We start from the raw sequence: 22,920 nt of genomic DNA, 5'->3' as shown, positions 1-22,920 counted from the left end.
CATGCCTCGGGAGGGTCAGGGGGTGCCGTCAATCTGACTGCATGACTAATATAACCCCTTTGATCTTCTGCGCCCTGGCCTCAACCAAAGACTTGGTGAAAGAGCTCCATCTTGCAGACCCTGCAGAACTGTGAGAGTTCCTGCAGGGCCCTCAGCTCTTCTGGGAACTCAATCCACCATGTTGGGGCCAGGACCAAAAATGCTGTGGCCCTTGTCGAGACCAGGTGAACTTCCCAAGGGCTGGGCATCACCAACAGATTCGAACCTGCAGAATGCAAGGCCCTGCAGGAGGCATAAGGCAACAGACAGTCCCTCAGATATTTGGATCTCAGACCGTGAAGGGCCTTAAAGGTAACAACCAAGACCTTAAACTTGATCCGGGCCACAACTTCCTCAGCACAGGCTAGATATGGGCCCTCCAAAGTGTTCCTGTGATGACTATAGCAGCTGTATTTTGTACCAGATGCAATTTTCAGGCCAAGGACAAGGGAAGGCCCGCTTAGAGTGAGTTACAGAAGTTAATTCTGGAGGTGACTGTTGCATGTATCACTATAGCCTAAGGAGGTGGTGAGCTCCCCCTCACTGGCAGTCTTCAAGCAAAGGTTGGATACACACTTTTCTTGGATGCTTTAGGATGCTTAGGGCTGATCCTGCGTAGAGCAGGGGGTTGGACTAGATGGCCTGAATGGCCTCTTCTATGATTCTATGACCTGTGCCTCCATAGAAAGGGAGGTGTTGAGGATCACTCCCAGATTCCTGGCACAGGGTGCTATGTCAAGTTGCACCCTGGCCAGGATGGGTAGATGTGCTTCCTGGCCTGCCCCCTTCCTTCTGAGTCACAGGACCTCCATGGTTGAGTTTCAGGTGAATGGTTCCGGGGGGGGGGGTGTCCAGGCTTGCTGAAAATAGGTTTCTGAATGTCTTGGATTATCAGGGTACTCATGGATAACTTTCTGTTGTTGGATAGGACAATAATGTAGACGTTTTAAAATGTCATATAAAAATGTAATTAGTTTTTAGCTAAAAAAATGTAGCTTTCAATTCCATCCTTGAAAATGAAAACAACTTTTAATTTATATGCTTAATATTTTGAACAACAGTCATATTATAATAAAATGGAAGCAGTTATTTCTTCTTCAGCTACATTTAAAGGGGCTACATCAGTCCAATTTTTAAAAAAGTATAATTGCAATATATTTTTAAAACTTAATGCGCATCTTCACAGAGTTTAATTGACTGTAACAGCCCTTCTCAACATTTTTTTACTGTTGAGAAACATTCTTCAGACTTCAAGAAACCCCAGAAGTGGTGTGATCGTACTGAATATGGTTGGGAAGCATAGCTGTGTACATGCCCACCCAGGTCCCTTTCCTTCCCACCTCCTCTAGGACCATCATTGGCCATTTTGGGAGGTATGGGTAGGTCAACATGCTTATATATGGGTAGGTCAACATGCATATCACCTGATAAATGTTTAACAAATTTTAAAAATATATTCAAAATTAATTAACCCCCATCCATTTTGGAAAACCTTCCAGGGCCGTCAAGAAAACTCATGGTTTCACATAACCTTAATTCAAGAAGCCTGGACTAGAGCCTGCAAACAATTAAATCAGTGGTTGCCTTTAAGTGTATCTTCTTTTCACATTTGTGCAAATTAACACTTTTCAGTCATTGTTTGAGAACTCATTGAACAAACATTGTGGCAAATCAGAATAGAGATTAGCTGCTTAAGAAGTTTGGGCGGTATGTCCTCTTTGATGCAAGTTTATTTCTAAATATGTAATTCTACTCGCTCATCAATATATGAACTGTTGAGGAGAAATATATTTCAGGAAACAATTATTTGCCAGTTAGGAAACAGTGTTCCATATTACCAGCTGAATCAACCATTCAAGGAATCTGCACTGCAGTTTTTTAAAGCCAGTCTCTAAAAATGAAATATTAGTGCATAGCAAATGTGTGTTGTTATACCTGCTACACACATACTACACATATGCTACACACATACAAAGCATGCTACACACATACAAAGACCTGCATATACTTCTTTTAATTATCAGTAGTTCTGATGGGGCTTGTACTTACAGTATGTATCCAGTGGGAGAGGCAAGTGAGAGAGCAAAACAGCCCTTGGCTACCAAATGTTAGTATAGTGGGATTTTTTTTTTTTAAGCCGTTTTGCACAGTTGCATTCTTGGCTCTATGGTAGTCAAGTGTTGCTATCCCTCCTTATGAGTCATACTAAAACACACTGAAGGTTACTCTAAAGCTGGTTTCGACTCAGTACCTTGGAGGGGAACTGGGATAGCTGTAGGATGTGTCCCAAATGATAAAATTTAAATTATAGGCTGGGTGTAATTTTAGCTTTATTACCAAGGAGATAGTCCAGGCCAGAGAGAGTTGGTTTTAGTAACACATTTCAAACCAGTGCTTAAAAATGGTTCTGAAAAACTTTGACTAAGGCTTGAAACTTTTATGTAGCAAACATATAGTTGATCATAATTTTGTCTGCTTAAAATGCATTTTTTCCTACAGGTACTGGTCAGATGAATCCACCCAATGTTATTAAGAATAGGATTCCTTGCTTATCTCCTAATAGTGTTTATTTACAAAGAGTGGCCTAGCAAACACACTTACAGACTGCCAGTGCAACATTTTACTAAATATTCCTCTTTCTCTTGTTTAATTCTTAAGTGTGATTTCTGATTATTCTAGAGGCAGGCTTTGCCTAAGTCTCAGTCATGATAAAAGTGCAATATTATCTTATTCAGCTATGCAGTTTGCTAATACTTTTCTCATTCTCTTAAGGATGTACGTTATTCTTCTACGAGAGTGATGGCAGGTCTATAATAGACCATAACAGCATCCCGAAACATGCAGTCTGGGTGGAAAATAGCATTGTGCAAGCAGTGCCTGAGCACCCAAAGAAAGACTATGTTTTCTGCCTCAGCAATTCGCTTGGAGATGCATTTCTGTTTCAGGTTTGTTCTGCCCTTGATTTATTACACAATCAGTTTCCTTCTTCAGCACATCTTTCAGGCAAAGACCTGCTCTGGTATCATTTGTGTAAACATTGAAGCTAGGTACTTTTATGCTTAATTATGAGGTTTGTTTATTTATTGACTTTGTTTATAGTCCACCTTTCTTGCTCTGATTCAAGGTGGATTACAATCTGTTATTTATTTTATTTAGTTTTTGTATTACTTCGCTACTCAGTGATATTAGTAATCCAAAGCATCCCAGTATCAAGAGATAACTAAATGGGGTTTCTACCATTATTAGATGGGCAAGAACATGGCCCCAATTTCACAACAATGCCTGGCTACATTATGTAGACTGGTGATTTTATTGTGCTATGTTTGAGGCGCCATCTCTTGCCACTTGGAAATAATGTTGAGAGATGAATTCTAAGGGATGTTGAAGGATTTCCATTTAATATCTCTACATTAAAGTTGAGTAGGCTATGGGAAAATATACTTTACGATCAATTAATTATTTTATTACAGTTTATGTTCTAGAACAGGTTTCTATCCAGCATAGGTGAAATTCTGTCTGGAGGGTACATTTTTACTTTTGAGGAGAACAGCTGCCCCATGAGGCCATGAAATATTATTCTTTAGAAGACTTTAGGTAAAAGGTGGAAGACATGAGTTGGGGATGTTCCTCCTTAGGAGAGTAGATTGAGGTGGGTCAGTGATTTGCAAGCTTTTCTACTTTCCAGACAACCTTTCCACATTGGCTTATCTGTCATGTAACCTCTGTGCATTCTTGTATGTTGGGGGACACATTCTGAATGCAGATTTGGTTCATGTGGTGCACTTGACTTTGTTATTGCCTTGTGTGAACTGAAAGTGTGCCAAACACTCCTCTGTGCCAGTTTGTGGCAAAGGGAGATCTATAATGGTCAGGTAATCTGTAGGCTTGTCTGCCATGACAAATCTGTCCACTGAGGAACTCCTGAAAGGCCCTTGAAGTACCACAAGGTATCCCCAGAACACAGTTTAAAGCAGATAGACTATGCCCCTCTCTACGGTTTTATTATAAACTAGGGGCAAAGCCCGTTGTATGCAAGAATACAACGGGCGCTAGAGCTTGGCAGAGGGAAGAGGAAGGGGAGGAGTTGTCCAATCTGTAAGGGCATGGGGTTGAATGTGTGTGTTGTGGGAAAGGTTGTGGTGGCAAGGTGGCAAATGAGGGTATGGGTGTGGAGTTATGGGTGTCAAGAACCTGTGGCGTGGAATGTTCGTTGAGTGTGGGAGAGGACTGACCTTTGGGAATTTTGGCATAGTGGTTACAGATGAGCTTTCCAGAGCCATATCCTCAGATATGTGAAGGGAAAATCAGACTGGAGACTCTTCTTAGGGGAAGATTACATGGCAACCAATTCCTCCCAGTTCTGCGTCATTTCCCTTCTTGTGTGAATTAGGCCACATTCACTGAAATGCCCCTCTGCCCTAATACACATAGGGTAGTCACAGTACACAGGTGTCCACCCTGTTCCTTCTGTCTCCCATGTTTGCACTGTTGGTAAAATGTTATGTGCCCACATGCTTCTTTCATGGTTGCTCCTTAGAAGAACGGATTTTTGTACCCTATTGCTTACTACCCAAAGGAGTCTCAAAGCGGTTTATAAACACCTTTTCCATTCGTCTCTCCACAATAGTCAACCTGTGAGGTATGTGGGGTTGTGAGAGATCTGAGAGAACTGGGAATGGGCCGCAAGGACCCAGCAGGCCTCAGGTGTCTCAAAGCATTTTCCAATCGTCTTCCCCTTCTCTCCCCATAGCAGACTCCCCATGAGGGAGGTGGGGTAGCGAGCCTCACAGGGAAGCTGGCAACCCTAAGAGGAAGACTCTCTGTGCACAGCAGTCTTGACCTTAATAAGGTTTTTTATACTGTTTTTTTTAATTTGCCAGGCCAATAAGTCATTCCAGTTACTATGTGTCTCCAGACATTTACTTGTTCTCTATTTACAGTTTCAGGCTGTAAATATTTATTTAGATCCTCGTGCACTTTCCACACTCATAGGGCTGATGCTGGTCTGCCTGTCTGCACCCCAGAATACAAACAGTTGCTGGTAAGGGCTGGCCATAACCCATAGGCCAGTAGGGACACTCCTGCACCACTCCCTACCAACTGCAGGCACAAATGGCTCATTTGAAGCATTGTATGATTTTCAAGTCCCCCCTCCAAACCTCCAGGAATATTTCCAACCCAGGGGTAGCCAACCTACAGGTGTGGCCTGGAGAGCTCCTGGAATTACAGCTCACCTGCAGAGTATAAAGATCAGCTCCCCAGGCAGAAAGGGCTACTTTGGACAGGGTTGTGGTAGACAAGAAACATTTAAGGCTTCCCACACAGGTTGTTGTTGAATTGAAAGACTTGAGGCCTACTGCACAGGGTTGTTGCGCAGATGAAACAGGAGACAAAAGAGCCAGTTTCCTCTGCAGAATAATGCTGTGCAGTAGGCCTCCAATCTGCAGAGAGTTGCAAAGAAGAAAGACACATGGCTTGGCTGTGTCTAACCCCCGGCCAGAGCAGTATTTTAAGTGAAAAGGGGCTTTTCTGTGGCCTCCCTGTCAGCCAACTGTTTGGCAGAAGGGGAAATCCCCCCGCACCCTCAAAAGGAAAGCCCTCAGGCTCCCCTGCGTTGCTCTTGGAAAGGCCTCCCTCCCCTCAGTCAGGGGCTGTCAGAGGCTCCTTTGCAGCAGCCCTGAAGGGAGGGGGGAGGGAGCGTACTCTTCAGCCTCCAGCCAGTTCTGTCAGGGTTCTGAGGCAATCTGCAGTTGGACATGGCAGTTAGGACAGCCTTGGGGCGAAAAGGGCTGGCGCAGCCTGTCCAAGCCTCTGTTCTCATCCCCCTTGGCAACCCTACTGACCTCCTCTCCCTGCGGTGGTCAGGAGCAGACTGGCAGCCAGACTGGGCTGGGTGAATGGAATTTTGGTCTCTCCCGGTGAGGGGCCAATAGGAAGGCGCTTTGCGCGCCTCCCCATTGGCTGCTGGGCCCTGGATGGACACTCGTGTGTGACATTTCACTTTTCACCCTTTCAGGTTAAGAATACCTGTATTCTCAATGGCAATTCCCACCCCACAGTAATAATTTCGTCTGTGTATGTGGGGGTAGGGAGAACTTATTTTAATGCTTTCCCCCAAATCTTGATGTGTACTTCTCCCATCCATGTTTTGTAGTGAATTTTAAACTGTTGTCTTCTGCAAACTAGTTTTATTGGAATCAAAAGACATCCTCCATTAAAGCAGTGGCAAGGCCTTGGGTGGAAACATTTTTATTTACCCCTGCTGTAGGTCTGCTCTATGTTGTTTATTTTCCTGCATGTGTGGTAGGGCGTATGGAAAGCTTGCAGAGCCATCACTTTTCTTTGTTGAGCATTTTTTCTTCTGTGCTCCATCTGCACTTTTTCCACACGAGTTAAGCATGTTAGCCACCCTGGAAAGCTTCTCTCATGGTGTGGCAGCATTAGAATAAGAGCAAGAACAGCATTAACATAATAGACTTTGAAGACCCCACTCAGAACAAACCATATCAATGAAAAGTATTACATTTTGTTTACAAAACCCTCAATTCTCAGAAAACAAATGCCGTAGGGGCTAAATGCTGTGCGTGGCTTTTGTGTCAGCATAGAGCCTTTCTATTACAAGCTCTGGGCAGTCACATCAGAGCGAGGTTTTCATATAACCAAATGTAGGAAAGCATACAAATTGAAACTTTTTAGAAGTCAAATTAATGGGTTCTTTCTTTAGATTTCTGAATTTATTTGTTTATTATGTGCTTGAGTCTTCATAAATCTAAAACAAGAGATTTAGAAAGTTAAACAGAGAGGGGGAGGAGAGGAGGAAGAAAAAATGGCCATAATTATGGACATAATCTTCATGTTATCATAGCCCCCAAGCTTGACTTGTAACATTGAAAATTGCATGTTCCTTGTTAAAAACGTCTAATAATATAACTTTGCTGCACCCTTAGTGAAAATTCACAGTAGTGTTCTCTGCCCTTTTAATCCATTGATTCTGCTTGCACCGACAGTAATGATCAATAATTAAAATTTGGGTTTGTTTTTTACCTGAGTTTTGAAAATAAGTTTGAAGCTGGTTACATAGTTCAGGATAAGAGTAAATCAAGATGGGATCCCATGGTAGTCTGCCTGTCGCGATGGAAAGGAGCAAGAGTCCAGTAGCACCTTAAAGAGCAACACAAATTCTTAGGGAGATAAGAAAGAGAGACTGCTGAATTGTAGTTGATAATGAAGTTCAAGACAATTCATCCTCCTCGACTGAACCGAGACCTAGATTCCCCATCTCATTACCAATGCTGAGTTCTCCACCTTTATGCCTCTTTGCATATCACACTATCATATCATGATATTCTATCATGCCACTCAGCATCTGAAATCACTCTACTCTCCAGGATAGAAAGACAGACGGATTCACAGTTTAGCTGTATCTGAAGACATGAGAATTGACGCATGAAATCTCATGCCCTGCCATAAATTTTGTTAATCTTTAAGGTGCTACTGGACTCTTGCTCTTTTCTAGGGGATCATTCCTTTATAAGAATAGTACTGGGTTTTATATCCACTTCCAGCAGATGTTATACAAGTGGAAATAATGGGTAAGAGATGTATGTAGATTAAATCATACATCTAGAAAGTTTTCATCGTTTTATGGCACAATCCCTATATAATCATGCTGTGGGGAAAGACCAGGGAGTGTTGGCCAGCTCTTGGTGTCCAGTTTTGCTCATTTAAAAACCTGTTTTATTCCCATGTCCTGTTGTTGAGGGAAGCTTAAAATACATTTAGCTCATATGGGAGACATTATTTTGTTTAAGAGTCCACTCTCTGTAGCCTCTGTTTCCTTTTTTTAAAAAAACTGCTTACTAGGCAAGCAGAGTATATGGCTTTGTGGTTCAAACTCATGACATATCTAGTGTAATTTCTTCAAGTTATGTTCTGTTTGATGTGGGCTACTCCATTAATTACTAACATTAGTAGGTTTTCAGAGGTGAAGAAAGACAGAGTAATAACTAATAATTATTATTAACTTTCTCAGCAGGGAAGCTTTACATTTAACTACTGTTAGAACAGTAGTAGACACCATGTTCATTAAGCATTATGAATTTTTACACACTAATGGTGTAATCATGCTATAAAAATATACAGGTGTGCATTCGAGCTACCTCAGTATGGTAGTCTAAATCATTTTGTTAATGGAGAAGCTGCATAGTACTGTGACACAATGATGACAGAGATGTACAATCGCTGGTGTACAGTCCGTGTGACAGGCTTAATTCTACATCTGAAAACTGGGTGCAAAGTTAAACAGGAGAAATTAAACACACAAGCAGAACAGAGGTTTAGAAGCTACCTTCTCTAGAAATCCAGAGGTCCTTACAAAAGCAGTTACTCAAAAAGGATGCCGACTCTTCTTTTGTTTCAGACTTCTAGCCAAACAGAACTTGAAAACTGGATCACAGCAGTTCATTCTGCTTGTGCAACAGCAGTGGCGCGGCAGCACCATAAAGAAGATACTGTCAAACTGTTGAAAACAGAGATTAAAAAACTGGAGCAGAAGATTGATATGGATGAGAAGATGAAAAAAATGGGGGAAATGCATTTCCTCAGCTTATCGTCTGTCCGAGATTCCAAGAAGAAAAAAACCATTCTTGACCAGGTATTTTCTCATGTGTATAAAATCAGCTTACATTTCCAGGGGTGTCTGTTGTAAAGATGATGTTAATTAGGTAGTATCAAGCTAAGTAGCCTTCAGAATTTTTGATATAATTTCTAAACTGTATTGCCTGCAGTGGTAGAATTATTATTTATTTTGGTAGCACTATGTATATCAGCCTTTCTCAACTTTTATACAGTTGAAATATCCCTGAAACATTCTTCAGGTTTCAAGAAACCCCAGAAGTGGCAGAATATGGTTGGGAAGCATATCTGTGTACACACTCACCCAGGGACCTTCCCCTTCCCATTCCTCGAGCCCCATCATTGGCCATTTGGGGAGGGGTTGGTGGGTTGATACAACCATATAGCATATCAACCAGTAAACATTTAACAAATTATATAAATTAACTCCCATCCATTCGGTACTTTTCAGAGTTCCTTAAGCAAAAAATAGATAGGGTCTTTATCATCGTCCGCACATTATGTCTTGAATCTTGATGAGGACAACTTTCAGCTTGAGAACTCTCATGATATGTGCCTATCCTGCTAGGACAATGGCAAATATATCTATGAGAAAAAATTAACACAGAGGGTCTTTTACCAGTGTAGATAGAATTCTAACTGCATACTGGATTGTGGAAATGAAACAGAGAGGAGACTACCAGAACAGTGAAGAAATCAAACCCAGGATTTTAATCTTTTAATCTTTCAGTATTTAAGTAATAGTTTTGGAATTCTTTTTTTTAAATCCAGTTTAGCAAGATGAATCTTCCCTAGAAATAAAATCAATACAAACTGTGGAAGTTATAACTTTATGTAATCTTGTTTATCTCTGAAGTATATGTTTGTGTTTTTTTTTGTTTGCCTTATCTGACTTTCCAATCTCTACTGTTTTCCCTAGATCTTTGTTTGGGAACAAAACCTGGAACAGTTCCAGATGGATCTCTTTCGGTATCGATGCTACTTAGCTAGCCTTCAAGGAGGGGAATTGCCAAATCCAAAAACGTTGCTTGCATTTGCAAGTCGGCCAACGAAAGACGCAATGGGTCGTCTTGGAATCTTTTCAGTGTCTTCCTTTCATGCACTGGTGAGATTAAACTGATGCCAGAAGTCATTGTTGTTGAAATAGTTATTGCTTAATATTTTTATAAGATGAGGAAATGAGTACTGTTGCTATGCAATCGCTGTTTGTTTCAGTGGTGCAAGTACAGTCTTGGCCTGTACTCCCATATTAGTAAAAAGCTGAACTCTTACTTCTGTGGCAGATTCTTCTCTTTGACCTCAGATTTTTTTTTTGCCTCTTGAGGTATCGTTAAATCAGAGACTAACCTCTCAGAAAGGTGTTTTAAAAATTCTGGAGTATATTTCATAGTTTTAATGATTTAATGAAACTTACATGCTAATCAGGTAAATGTTTAAAGAAAGACTTTGCAGTCTTAGTAGTTAGTCAACAGAATTCCCTGGGTCAGTAGATGCCTGGTTGGATCATCGAGATACTTGGGTTGTTTAGGACATTATATGTCATCTAGATATTTGAGTAGTTTAGGTCCTTATGTGTCTTTCTGGTTGCTAGCAATGGTGATTTCTAGTTAATATTGTGATTTTTCCTGCTTCCATTATTAGCAGTAACTACTCAGGAGTTGTAGTTGTCCATACTTAATGCCTTTTTATAGGAAAATCTACTGGTGAGTCGATTCATTGGTTTTTGTATAGTCTAAATGTGTAGTTCCATTATTATTTTAAACATTTGTTTCATATGGACACTGCATGGTGTGAGAAATGCTTCAGCTGTTCCATGTTCCACAGCTATGGCAGATCTTAAAAAGATTATTTATCCCAGTGTATTACCCTAAATTAGGGGAAATTAGCAAAACCTCTATGGGAGTGCCAAAGTTCAGAAGCTTGAAATGCCACATCAAACATTTTGATAGACATTTTTTAACATTTTGATAGACATCCTCCCTCTTTTGAAAGGGGAGAGGCCCTTTCTTGTCCTGAAACAATGTGCAAATAACTTTTTGGCTGACAATCACAACAGAAATCTGTGCCACTGCTTTTTGTATATGTTGGTATGCAAAAACAACAAATTATTCATCTACATCTCTGTAGGAAGCGGAGAGAATTTAGTCCAGGGTTTTCTGTTTTAACTAATAAACCTTCATTCATGTCACTTCAAAAAGTTTCAAAGTTAACCTTCTGTAATAGTGGAAGGTGTGCCAGTTTCTTTTCTTTTTAGTAAATCATCCTTGCCATACTTCCTGCTAATCCTGCTTTCAAAGAAACAAGAATCTAGGCAATCCAAGCTGATAATTAGACTTGAACTTTGTGTTATATAATTTGAGGGGTGGGGGACAACTATGCCTCTTTCCTGATGAGGTTAATTGATTTTCAGTACATGAAGAAGTCTATCATAGAATTTCTGTAAAGAATTATGGTGTTGGAAAGTGCTGTCAAATCATGGCGACTTCATGGGGTTTTCAAGGCAAGACTTGAAAAGAGATGTTTTGCCATCGCCTGCCTCTGAGTTGCAACACAGGACTTCCTTGGTGGACTCCCATTCAAATACTGACCAAGGCTAATCTGCATTGCTTCCCAGATCCGATGAGGTCAGCCTTGGCCATCCAGTTCAGGGCACAAAGAGAATAGTTGGAGGCTTCCTTGTCTATGTCGAGGGTTTGTTTAATGAAATAGCTAAGATAAGCAGTAGCCAACCTGAGAAGGGTAACTAAGATAAACCTAATACTATATTTATGGAAATGGAAATGTGTTCTTGCTTGCAAAGCCCATCTAAGGGTATCAGTTGTGTAATGTAATTAATACTGAACAGGTTCCCATGCCAATCCTATGAGATTAATCCTGTGAGATGTTAGAATTTGGCTCTAAATATTCCAAAAAAGGGGTAGTAAAATGATGGCATAGAGAAAAGAAAAATATTAACAGAATGAAATTATTTTACACCCTTTTGGGGATGAAGGTGTTCTTGTGTAATTGGGGGCAGAAGCATGAAGTCCCACAACCAAACCGCCATCCTAACAGAGTTATACCCTTCTAAGTTAATTAAAGTCAGTGGGCTTGTCTCAGGATGGCACTGCCAGATAGTGATTCTTTAACTACACTTAATGTATGGTTAGTGTTATGTTTATACTGGTTCCTTGTTTAGGCTGTGGAATGTGAATAACTGAAACATTTAGATTTCATGGAAGATGAACATTTATCACATTTTAAATTAACAGCTCTCTTCTCCAATACAGTTTCTTTCTACCTGAAATGTAAATGAAGCCTCAAAGCCTCTAGAAATGTCAATATATTTTGATGGTGCTCCTTAAAAATACCACAGGTGGAGGAGTTGTGCAAGTGTTTTGTGTGTGAAGCTTTGAATTCAGAAATTTTGTGACACTTGGCAGGTGGCGGCTCGCACGGGTGAATCTGGTGTCAGGAGAAGAACACAGGCTATGTCAAGATCAGCAAGCAAACGAAGAAGCCGGTTTTCATCCCTCTGGGGTCTGGACGCTACTTCAAAAAAAAAGCAAGGGAGGCCAAGCATTAATCAGGTAGCCCATGGAAGAAAGGTCTGTAGTCCGCTTTAGAAATGTCTATAGAGATGTCTGGGCAAAAATGCAACTGATATGAAGGAAAGACCATATGGTTATGCAGAAAGTTTTAATGTACAGGTTTCATCTGAAATTAGGTCAGAGCTTTACATTTCTCTGTGTTTGAATAATATGCTTTATTCATATGAATGTCAATTACCGTATTTGCCGGCGTATAAGACGACTGGGCGTATAAGACGACCCCCCAACATTTCCATTCAAAATATAGAGTTTGTAACATTACATTACAGTACCTGTCATTGTCACCATTGTACGGCCACAGCGCAACCGTAGCACCTCCTGCATCTTCCTGTGAACGGCACTAGTGCACAAGTGCGCATGTGTGAGCTCTGCATAGACAAGGGGCGGGCCGGAGCGCTGCTGCTTCCCGCCGAGCAGAATGGGCCAGTCACGCCGAAAAGGCTGGCACCCCTGTCTCGCTGCTGATGCTCACCGCAGCCACACTGATGACCCGCTGCGGCCGCGCTGGATACCGCGCGATACTGGATGGTATATAGAATGAGGTGGGCAGGCATCGGGAGGCCACTATGGGCAGCTATGTCTATCTCAACTGAAGTGCACCCGGCATATTGGATGACCCCCCCCCACACTTGGAGGCCTGTTTTTCAGGGGAAAGAAGTAGTCTTATACTCCAGCAAATACTGTACATATAATGCCCTGCAAAACTGCTTATTCCCAGTTAGATAACAGAAGTGTATGTGCCTTTGTAGCACAAAAAACTGATTCGAGCCAGGGAGAAGTTTCTTAAAAGGAGATATCCAATACCAGTTTTTCTTACAAAAATTTAACTGCATTCTGTAAGCCTGAGAAGGATCCTCTCCTCTGCCATTGGGCACTTTCACACACTAAATAACACATTTTCAATCCACTTTGCAACTGGATTTTACTATGTGAAATGTCAAAATCCACTTTCAAATGGTCACTGAATGGAAACTGGATTATTTACTACTAGCTTCAAAGCCTGTTCCTAAGAACGGGCCTTGAAAGGGCCCCCTCCCCTGGCCTCTGGCCAGGCAGCTTAAGGTGGCTTTGGGCGCCAGATCAAGTGGGGCGGGCGGGTCCTGGGCAGCTCGTTAGCATGGCCAGGACAGAGCTCCTTCGCAAGCAGTCAGCAGGCCAGGAGGCCCTCGTTAGCAAGCCCTCCACCAAGACCCTTTGCCCAGGGCCCTCTCACCTGCTGCTGGCTCCAGGCACTGAGGCATCTGAAAGCAAAGAGGCTAGAGTCCAGGGCTGGAGGGCAGGAGCTGCAGGGGCAGGGCCAATCTGGACAAAGCTGGCTGCACCCTGGTTGGACTTATTCCATCTTGGACAGCCGGACTCGTCCCACCCCCTAGGCTGTTTCAGAAATATATAGAGGAACAACAATGGATAAGGATGTGTGAAAAGTACCCATTGTTCTTATCAAGGATGGTGGTGTGATCCCCAGATTTGTAAATATACTTCTAAGAAGGCTACATTAGTGATTTAGCAGTGGTAGGCTTTCAAATGGCCAATGATGGACCTGGGTGGGGTGGGAAGAGGAGGAGCCCCACCTACCTCACAGGGTGTCTGTTGTGGGCAGAGGAAGGGAAGACGATTGTAAGCTGCTTTGAGACCCCTTCGGGTAGTGAAAAGCGGGATATAAATACCAACACTACTTCATACTAGAGACAGAAAAAAAATTAGAGGCTGGGTTTTAAACTGACACTTAGAAATGAAAGGATTCTTAATGCCAGTTCACTATTCCATTCCATCTTTGGGTTATTATAATTTATCTACTCCAAAGCCTCAATAACTGGTTTGGGGAATATTTTTGGAGAAGGAATTATTTATTCAGTTTGGGTTCTCTGGTGTAAATTCTTTGAAATCATAATTTTAAAACATTACTACTAAATGTGACAGGTCTAGTTAAGTGGCTTAACTTGATGTCTACACAGAATACTTGTGTGTGTGGAGGTTATTAAGAGTTTAGAAATACTTCATTATAACATTATAAAGGAGTGGTAAGAAAGGGAACTGATCTACCTGATCTTCAGTTCTGATTTTAATTTTTCCTCCAAATTTCCTTTTATGCAGTAGGTCTTGATTTATGTCAGACATGAGTATCTAGTCTAAACAGACTAAATAACTAGTTGCATTTGGCTATTTTCCTAGCTAGGAAATTGTTGTATTCCATTTTAATTGATATGGTAATTTCCCTCTAAACAATGCATTACTTGTCTCTTCAACTTAAGATGTTTCCAAATTTAGAATACATTTGCGTCATCCTATGATATTCTAAAATATGGCTTTTTACCTTCTGCAGGTGTTTGGTGAAGGAACTGATTCTGTGAAGAAATCCTTAGAAGGAATATTTGATGATACTATACCAGAAAACAAGGTAAAAAAGAGAAGTAATTGATTTCCCCCTGCAACAAAGGATTCCAATTAGCTGATTTTGGAATGAAGTCCATTCCTTAATGACAAAGCAGAGAGAAACAACATCCTGATAAGAAGAACAAGTAATGACAACAAAGCTATGCCAGATATCATATTCTTTGACACAGAGCTAAGCATGAGATACACGAAGCTTTCTCTTAGTACCATAGATATACGTACATGTGCCATCAAGCTGCAATCTACTTACGCAGTCCCAGCAAGAGGCTTCAAGACAAGAGAGAAGCAGAGGTAGTTGGTCATTGCCTTCTTTTTCAGTGTGTTCCTTGGGGGTCTTCCATCCAGTACCAACTCTGCTTAATTTCTGAGATCTGACAAGATTGGAATATAGTATGTTGCCTTCTTTCCCTGTGCTACAGACATGCCCGGATTCAACCATTCATTGCTATTTAAATAAGACCAGTGTTTCATGGTTAGTGAGCATGATTCTGACTCTATTAAGGTTGATACCAACACCCTCACTTATTTTTACAAGACCAAATCTTTACTATTGGACTCATAACTTCCCCTTAGGGAAGATCTGTGAATTTGCTACAACATTAATTCATTCTTCAACCAGGAGAATTAACTGCTACCTGTTAAAAATATGGGGTTGTAATTACTCATACGAAAACCTGAGATTACAAAAACTTTATGCCCTCAAAACTTTGGCATTGTCTTGCTGGATTAGACTGATTTTCTATCTAATTCAGCATTGTGGCTTCAACTATAGCCAGATATGTGCCTTTGGAAAATTTTCAAACAAGGCATTTTTTATGATCCTTGATTGTTATTTGTTCAACCTGGCATCCTTTTGTTCTTTGTTAACTTTCCATTATACTGGTTTTAAATAACTTTAAATAGGAGGTTCAATCCTAATAACAGTTAGAAAGAATGGGTCGGATCCCACAGTAGGGATGCCAGGATTGTAAATCTTTCTCATGTTCCCCTTCTCCTGCGTTTTTTTTTCTGACCACAAGAAAATTTAGTCCCAGGGCTGTACTCACATATAAGCCGAGGCACCTAATTTTACCACAAAATCTTGGCAAACTTATTGACTCACATATAAGCTGAGGGTGGGAAATGCAGCAGCTACTGGTAAATTTACAGGGTGGCCTAAGCGCTTAATCCATGCTCCATCATCACAGGCTCTCCCATCCAGCCTCCCCCCCAACAAATACAGAAAAGTCAAGAGGATGAATAACTGCTGGCTTTTGTACTCCACTTTTCACTAATCAAAGGAGTCTCAAAGCGGCTTACAATTGCCTTCCCTTCCTTTCTTTATGCCAGACACCCTGAGAAAGCACTGACAGAACTGCACTGACAGAACTGCTCTGTGAGAACAGCTCTGGCAGTAGAACCAAACGTGCCCCCTAGGCCAGCAAACCAGAGCAGAACAACAGTACCCGAAGTTGGCAACCTACTACAACAACAGCTAACAAACTGGGGGCTACAATGCCCCCCCCAGAACAAAACAAAACACTGAAATAAAGAACTGTAAAACTGAAAACTATAAGAAAGAACTGTAAAAATCAACTTTTAAAAGAAACACAGCCCCAAGAAGAAAAGGCAGATAATGCTGTCCCTCAGATGAAAGAAGAAAAAAACACTAGGAGTAAATCCCAAGAGTAAATCCCAACCCCCCCCCCCAAAAAAAAACCCACCCCACCCACGGAAACCAAAGAATAGGAAAAGAAGGGGGGGGAATATCAGAATCCCTCAGTTAAATCATTGATGTCCTACAAGCTGCCAGAGGAAGCTCAGCTTTCAAGATCTTTGCAGAAGGCAATGGTTGGCTGGGAGCAGGCTGTTATTTCAATTACCTGCGTATAAGCCGAGGAAGGCTTTTTAGTGCTAAAAACTGCTGAAAAATTTGGCTTATATGCGAGTATATATGGTAATAGTCACAGAGACTAATAGTCAAATGGCACTCACAGGAGTAAATTTAGCTGGGAGGCTGCTGCAGGAAGCAGCCTCTTCTGTCTACTAGAATTGAGGAGGGAGGATGTAAGGGAGGAAAATCCTTGTTACGGACTTTGTGTTTACTAAATGCAGAACTAGAGCACAGTAGCAGCCCTTGGAAACAAATCCCTCTTAAGTTAGCAGGTGTCACCACTCTGATGATGTCTTTTCAGCACTCATAACTTAAATCCCTCCTTGCCATCCTTTAATTGCCAAGCATGAAATCTTTATTGCCTCACATATTGAGAATTGGGAACAAAATATCTTTTTTTGTAGGTACATGTAGCCTTTTGTTTCCACATTAGTGTGGGCCATGGCTCAGTGGCAGAGTATCTCCTTAGCATTCTGAAGGTCCCAGGTTTAATCCACAGTATCTCCAGTTTGAAAGGATCAGCTAGATAATGTGAAATACCTCAGTTTGAGTCCCCTGAGCCCCAGGCAGAGCAGGCAATACTGATCTTGATAGACCAGTGGTCTAACTCTACATGAGGTAGCTTCAGGTGTATATGTTTCCATACCATTCTGCTTAAAAAATTATCCACTGTTGCTATCAGTTTGTGATCCAGTTTGCTTTGAACACTTACTTCATTTCAAGGGTCCTCTTGAACTTCATTCTGAATCTGACAGCCTTCAAGAAGCAAAGTTTCCTCCATTCCTTAGTGTTACTTCTTCTGCCTAAATTAGCCTGATTTTTATCTCAAAAGTAATGCAACATTTTTGTAACAGGAAGATATTTTGTGCTCAGCCTTCCATTAACATTTTTTGTGCAGCAGTATCAGACTTCCCCAATTATCACAGTGATAGGGCAGTAGCATATGTAATTGCAACAGTAAGGATAAAATTAGTATTTTAATTACATGTGGGAAAATATTCAGACAAACTACTACTAGTTTGAGGTGATTAAAACATGAAAGCACACTACTTTCAGTATTTGATCAGTATGTCCACTTCAATGTAACATCTATTTTTCCAGTTGTGATTATATTCCTTTAATATGTCTAATTCCCTATGGAACTTTCTGAAGTCAGTTCTAGGGAGCTTATTTCTGAGTAAGTAGGGATTCACTTGCTAGAACCCTTATACCTCAGGGTCCAACTTAAATCTTTTTAAAAAGGGATATTTGAAATGAATATTGAGGTTTATTAGCTGTCATTACCAATCATAACTCATGGCGACTGTCACCTTTTTTTTTTCACTGGTAGAAACCGTTTTAAGTTGAGAATAATTTGGCTTTTGCACATATTGTCCCTGTTCTTAAGTTCAATGATCAGTCCAATAATAATACTCTTCCTTGCAAACAGGTGTCTCCTATTGCTTAATGAGGGTTCAGCAAAATAGATTTGTGATCTTATCCTGGCAATCAGAAGTCAGGAGCAGGGGAGGCTTGACCACTGGAAATCCAGCAGACAACTCTCACAGTGCTGAATTCAGCTTTAAGACAATCAGATTGTCCACTAGCAAGGAAAACTTCTGATTTAATTGCATGTGAAAATGATATATTTAGTGTCATTGTATTTGTCATTGACTGAGAAACTGATGAGTGATATATGACCAAAAGTATTTTAATAAATGTGTCTTTTCATTTAGAGAGAGAAAGAAGTGACACTGACTACTGTTCATCCCCATAATCCTGACTCAGACATCTGGGTGCATGAGTACTTCACACCATCCTGGTACTGCCTGCCAAATAACCAATCAGCTTTGACTGTAATCCACCCAGGAGACACTACAAGGGATATCCTTGAAATGATTTGCAAGGTAACAATAACAACAGCACCCAATCTTCCTCCAGACACCCCCCCCCCATAGTAATAAACAGGCAAAGCCTTTTGAATTGTATGATTATTTGAAATTGTAATAATACTTGTTTTGTTTCTGTTTCAAAGTATTTAAGTTGAAGCTGCTGGGATTTAATTTGTACATATAGGCCAAACCTATATTTGATTGCAGGCAAAATCTATTAAAACCATATTAGGGTGGAGGGCTTTTTACAGGACAATCCTATGTAGAATGAATGATCTTAGACTATAGTTACTGTTGGTTGAATTGCAATGCCAGTTTTGTTTTATAAAACTTGAATTCCTCCCTACAACCTGTGATTATACAAATGTTGAGGTTTTTCAGCATTTCTTTCTCGTTAGTGAATTGAACGAGTTGGGGGGGGAATCATGTTTTTGACTCCAATTCAAAGATTAGAATGGGATTAGAAAGCTCATAGTGCTGTCACAGATAACATTGGGACTTCTGAAGGTGTCATTCTTTTTACACTTCTAAGTTAAACCACACTTACTACTGCAGCAGAACAAAGTGAAAACAATGGTAGGCAGTGTTTGGGGGGGTGCAAATTTTTTCAACTTGGTATTTTCACCCCCCCTCCCCCGGAATTGAAAAAAAACCTGGGCTTTCTGAAAAAATCCACGTCCCAATACCAGTACGGGATTCAGATTTGGGATTTTCCAGAAATCCTTAATTTTGAGAGTCCAGTAGACCTGAGGAGAAAAATACCACTTTGAAAAATGATCCAGCCCTAGGAGCTGCTGTGTTGTGCTATTTTTATTTTTATTATTATTATTATTATTATTGTTATTATTATTATTATTATTATTATTATTATTATTATTATTATTATTATTATTATTATTATTATTGGATTTCTAGCCCGCCGCTCCCCTGAGGCTCATGACGGGTAACAACATGTAAAAACCCCATAAAACCCCTAATACATAAAATACCTAAAAACAATCCCCAGCCCACTCAACCCACCCCACCTGATGGCGGCAGAACTATCTGGGAAACCAGGGGTCACTGCTGATATAGATGTAGAAGGGCGGGCGATCTAAAAAGGGGGGGTGCCAGCCTCAACCATAAGCCTGGCGGAAGAGCTCCATTTTGCAGGCCCTGCGGAAGGATGGCAAATCCCTATGGACAACACACTCTGAGTAATGTAGTTTCCAGAATCCCTAACATTCTTGTCAAGTATCCCTAGACCTATATTATTCAGACAGACACTTTGGAAGCTGCCAAATAGCATAGAAAGCATTGGTAGCAGAATTAGAAAAATAATGAGCGTCTTCTCTCTGTTTGCTAGAATAGCTAAGCTGGGCTGGATGGGAAGGAAGAGTTCATTTGCTCAAACAGTCAATATAAACTAGAGAGGAATTAAAGATGTGGCGTGTCCAGATTGCAAGTGGACATTACAAGCCCGTTTGCTTATATTCAGAGTATAGAGTGTATGAGTTTTAGTGGCATTTACAAGAGCGTTTATTGACAGTTTTAAAATTGTCTTCAACATTTATTCTTGATAGGATTATATTGTTATGCTGTTGTTGTTATTGTTATTATTAATTTGATGTATCCACTGCCACTCCCGAAACCAGTCTGGCTTGTGGCAGTTTACAATAAAAGAATAAAACTCCATAAAACAGAAATGACAGTCCTTGATGGCAAGTAAAATAATCTATATCCCTCCCCCACCCCAACTGCAGCTTAAAACACCAGGGCACACCGGTTCCCAATATCCACCATCATCTTTGGGAGAGGTGCCCCTACCCAGTTTACCAGAGGCTATGCCTCTAGAGGGCTCTAAAGGGGCCTATATAGGAAGGGACACAAACTTCCTGGCCTGGCCTCAACCAAATGCCTGGTGGAAGAGCTCTATCTTACATCCCTGTGAAATGTTGACAGCTCCATTAGGGCCCTCAGCTGTTCTGGGAGCTTATTCCACCAGGTCAGGGCCAGACCTGAGAAAGCCCTGGCCCTGGTCAAGGCCAAGTGTGTCTCCTGAGGGCTGGGGATAACCAGCAAATTCAGACCCACAGAGTGAAGAACCCTGCGGGGGGCATAAGTAGTGGTCCCTCAGATATGCAAGGTGCATTCAAAAACTTGAACCTGATCCAGAAGCTAATTGGCAACCAGTGCAGCTGCCTCAGCATAGGCTGGACATGGGCCCTCCAAGATAATCTTGTGAGGACTCTAGCAGGCGCATTCTGCACCAACTGCAATTTCGAGGTCAGAAGAAGGCCTACATGTAGTGAGTTACAGAAGTCTAATCTGGAAGTGACTGTTGTATGGAGCACTGTGGCCAAGCATTCTTGGGACAGGTAGAGCGCTAGTAGCCTAGCTTGGGGCAGATGATATAACTCTGTTTGGGCTACCTTTGTGATGTGAGCCTCTATAGACAAGGAAGCATCAAAGATCACCCCCAAGTTCCTGGCCATAGGCACAGCCATAAATTGCACCACATCCAGGCAAGGGAGGCGCACTTCCTGATCCTGATCCTTCTTATCCAGACACAGGACCTCCATCTTGGAGTGGTTGGGTTTCAGGCGAGTTTGCCTGAACCATCCAGACACTGCTTCTAAACATCTGGCAAATGTTTTGGGGGCGGGGGAGTCTGGCTGGCCATCTATCAGGAGATGGAGGTGGGTGTCAGCCCAAAGCCCTGGACCAGCTGTGCCAGAGGGTGCATATAGATGTTAAAAAGCATGGGGGAAGAATATTGCCCCTTGCGACATGTCACATGGGAGCATAAAGAGGCCAGATAACTCTTCCCCCACTGCCACCCTCTGTGTCTGGTGCTGGAGAAAAGAGACCAGTCACTGTAAGACCGTCCCCCTAATCCCAGCCCTGGCAAGGCAGTGGGCTAAAAACTTGTCATTCACCACATCAAATGTGGCAAAAAGATTGAGGAGCATGAGGTTAAGCGAACCTCCCTGATCCAGCTGGCACCAGAGATCATCCAACAAGATGATCTGTATAGTCTCCACCCCGTGGCCAGGATGGAAACCAGACTGGTATGGGTCATAGGCCGAAGTTTCCTCCAAGAAAGCCAGGATGTGGTCCACAGCAACCCTCTCAACTATCTTATCCAGAAACGCAAGGTGTGAGACCGGGTGATAGCTGACGGGGTCCCTTGGATCCAGTGATGTTTTTTTCAGGAGAGGGTGGACAATCACTACTGTTTCAGTAGTTTGTTAAAAATTAAGCATGACATGTTAAATAAATAGAATAGATGTCCCCCCTTCTCCAGTAGTGGAACGTTGGGATGCTTCTTCAAGTGTTCCAGTGGAATGCCTTTTTGCATATGCTAAACTGCCCCTCTGTTTAAGTAAACACATGCATTGCAATCCCTGCATGTAGAAGGAACCATGGAACAGCCTGAAACAATCTCTCTTTTAACTTTGACGATGTTTTAGTCATTATTCCTTGTCTACCCATTTTCAGACCATGTCTGCTTTCAATAGTTGGGGAAAGTTCTGTTGAATTGATTTACACTGGTTCATCTTGGCCTACACTACTATTTTATTGAATCCTGTATTCAAGCTATGCTCAAAGACATTTTGATAGCAGAATGGTGAGTGCGAAACAGGAGACTGATGAAATTTCAGTTGGCATATGAGCGCTGATATATTGAATCAGCATGCACTGATTGAGTGTATATGTCAAAGCCAGATTGGTATTTTGAGAGGTCTGAGTGTTCAGACTGCCTTTCTATGTAAGGGAGTGGATCTTCTATCTGTAAACATGTAACATTTGAAATTTCTCCAACTATTGGGTCAGATGTAGAGAAGTGTGAACAGAAGCTTTCTTATTGCTTCCTTCCCGCTGTATCCTCTGGGAAACTGCACTGGAGGAGCCCTCTGAAATAGCATGGCACGCTGACCTGTTGGAGGGTAAATCTGCAGAAATTACCCACCCTCCCCATGCACAAGCAGAAGGATCTTCCTCTCCTGCAAGAACCCCCCTGGATTCCAGACATTGGGACATTCATTCTTTATATTAACATTTTATTCTCAATTTTCACCTTTACATTAATCATGAAAGCTAGTCTCAATTAGTGTCATGGTATTATGTGTTCTCTGGCTGCTTACCAGTTGTGGACTGCAGGCAGACCACTCTGGAAAATGTGAGAGAATCTGCAAAGTGAACAAACAGAACTATTTCAGACAAAGTGAACTGCTTGTTGATTAGCAGCAAATTTAACTAATCATATGTTTTGCAAATTGCTTTGTTGGATTTTTTAAGCATGGGAGAGGGAAGGCGAATTAAAAATCTGTGAATTTTATTTTATAAGGTGGATCATAATGGTGACATAATTATGAGTTAAAATTTAGGAACTGTCATCTTTATTCCAAGTAATAGCAACTAACTAACTAAATTGAAACACTAAAAAGAACTGCTGTGCAACTTTAACAGAAATTTATATTCCAATGATGCCTTCAGAAATAAAACTGTGGCTCTTAAAGAACAACCAGTCATTGTC

The 22,920-nt window shown here is 41.4% G+C and overlaps 1 protein-coding gene across 19 annotated transcripts in view; it reads left to right on the top strand.

Annotated features, from left to right (window-relative positions):
- The window catches only part of TIAM1 (TIAM Rac1 associated GEF 1), a 243,876-nt gene that overhangs the window by 174,029 nt on the left and 46,927 nt on the right, over window positions 1–22,920 (top strand). For all 19 annotated transcript variants that reach the window (XM_077342518.1, XM_077342512.1, XM_077342529.1 and 16 more), the window contains 6 exons: window positions 2,812–2,984; window positions 8,459–8,692; window positions 9,593–9,778; window positions 12,096–12,242; window positions 14,587–14,661; window positions 18,246–18,416. In XM_077342518.1, the coding sequence (XP_077198633.1) occupies window positions 2,812–2,984; window positions 8,459–8,692; window positions 9,593–9,778; window positions 12,096–12,242; window positions 14,587–14,661; window positions 18,246–18,416 (986 nt within the window). The remainder of the gene's footprint in view (window positions 1–2,811; window positions 2,985–8,458; window positions 8,693–9,592; window positions 9,779–12,095; window positions 12,243–14,586; window positions 14,662–18,245; window positions 18,417–22,920) is intronic.

Source organism: Paroedura picta, chromosome 6 (genome assembly GCF_049243985.1).
Source record: "Paroedura picta isolate Pp20150507F chromosome 6, Ppicta_v3.0, whole genome shotgun sequence".
Taxonomy (NCBI): domain Eukaryota; kingdom Metazoa; phylum Chordata; class Lepidosauria; order Squamata; family Gekkonidae; genus Paroedura; species Paroedura picta.
The sequence above is the reverse complement of the archived record's forward strand: the minus strand, read 5'-3'. Positions and strand labels throughout refer to the sequence as shown.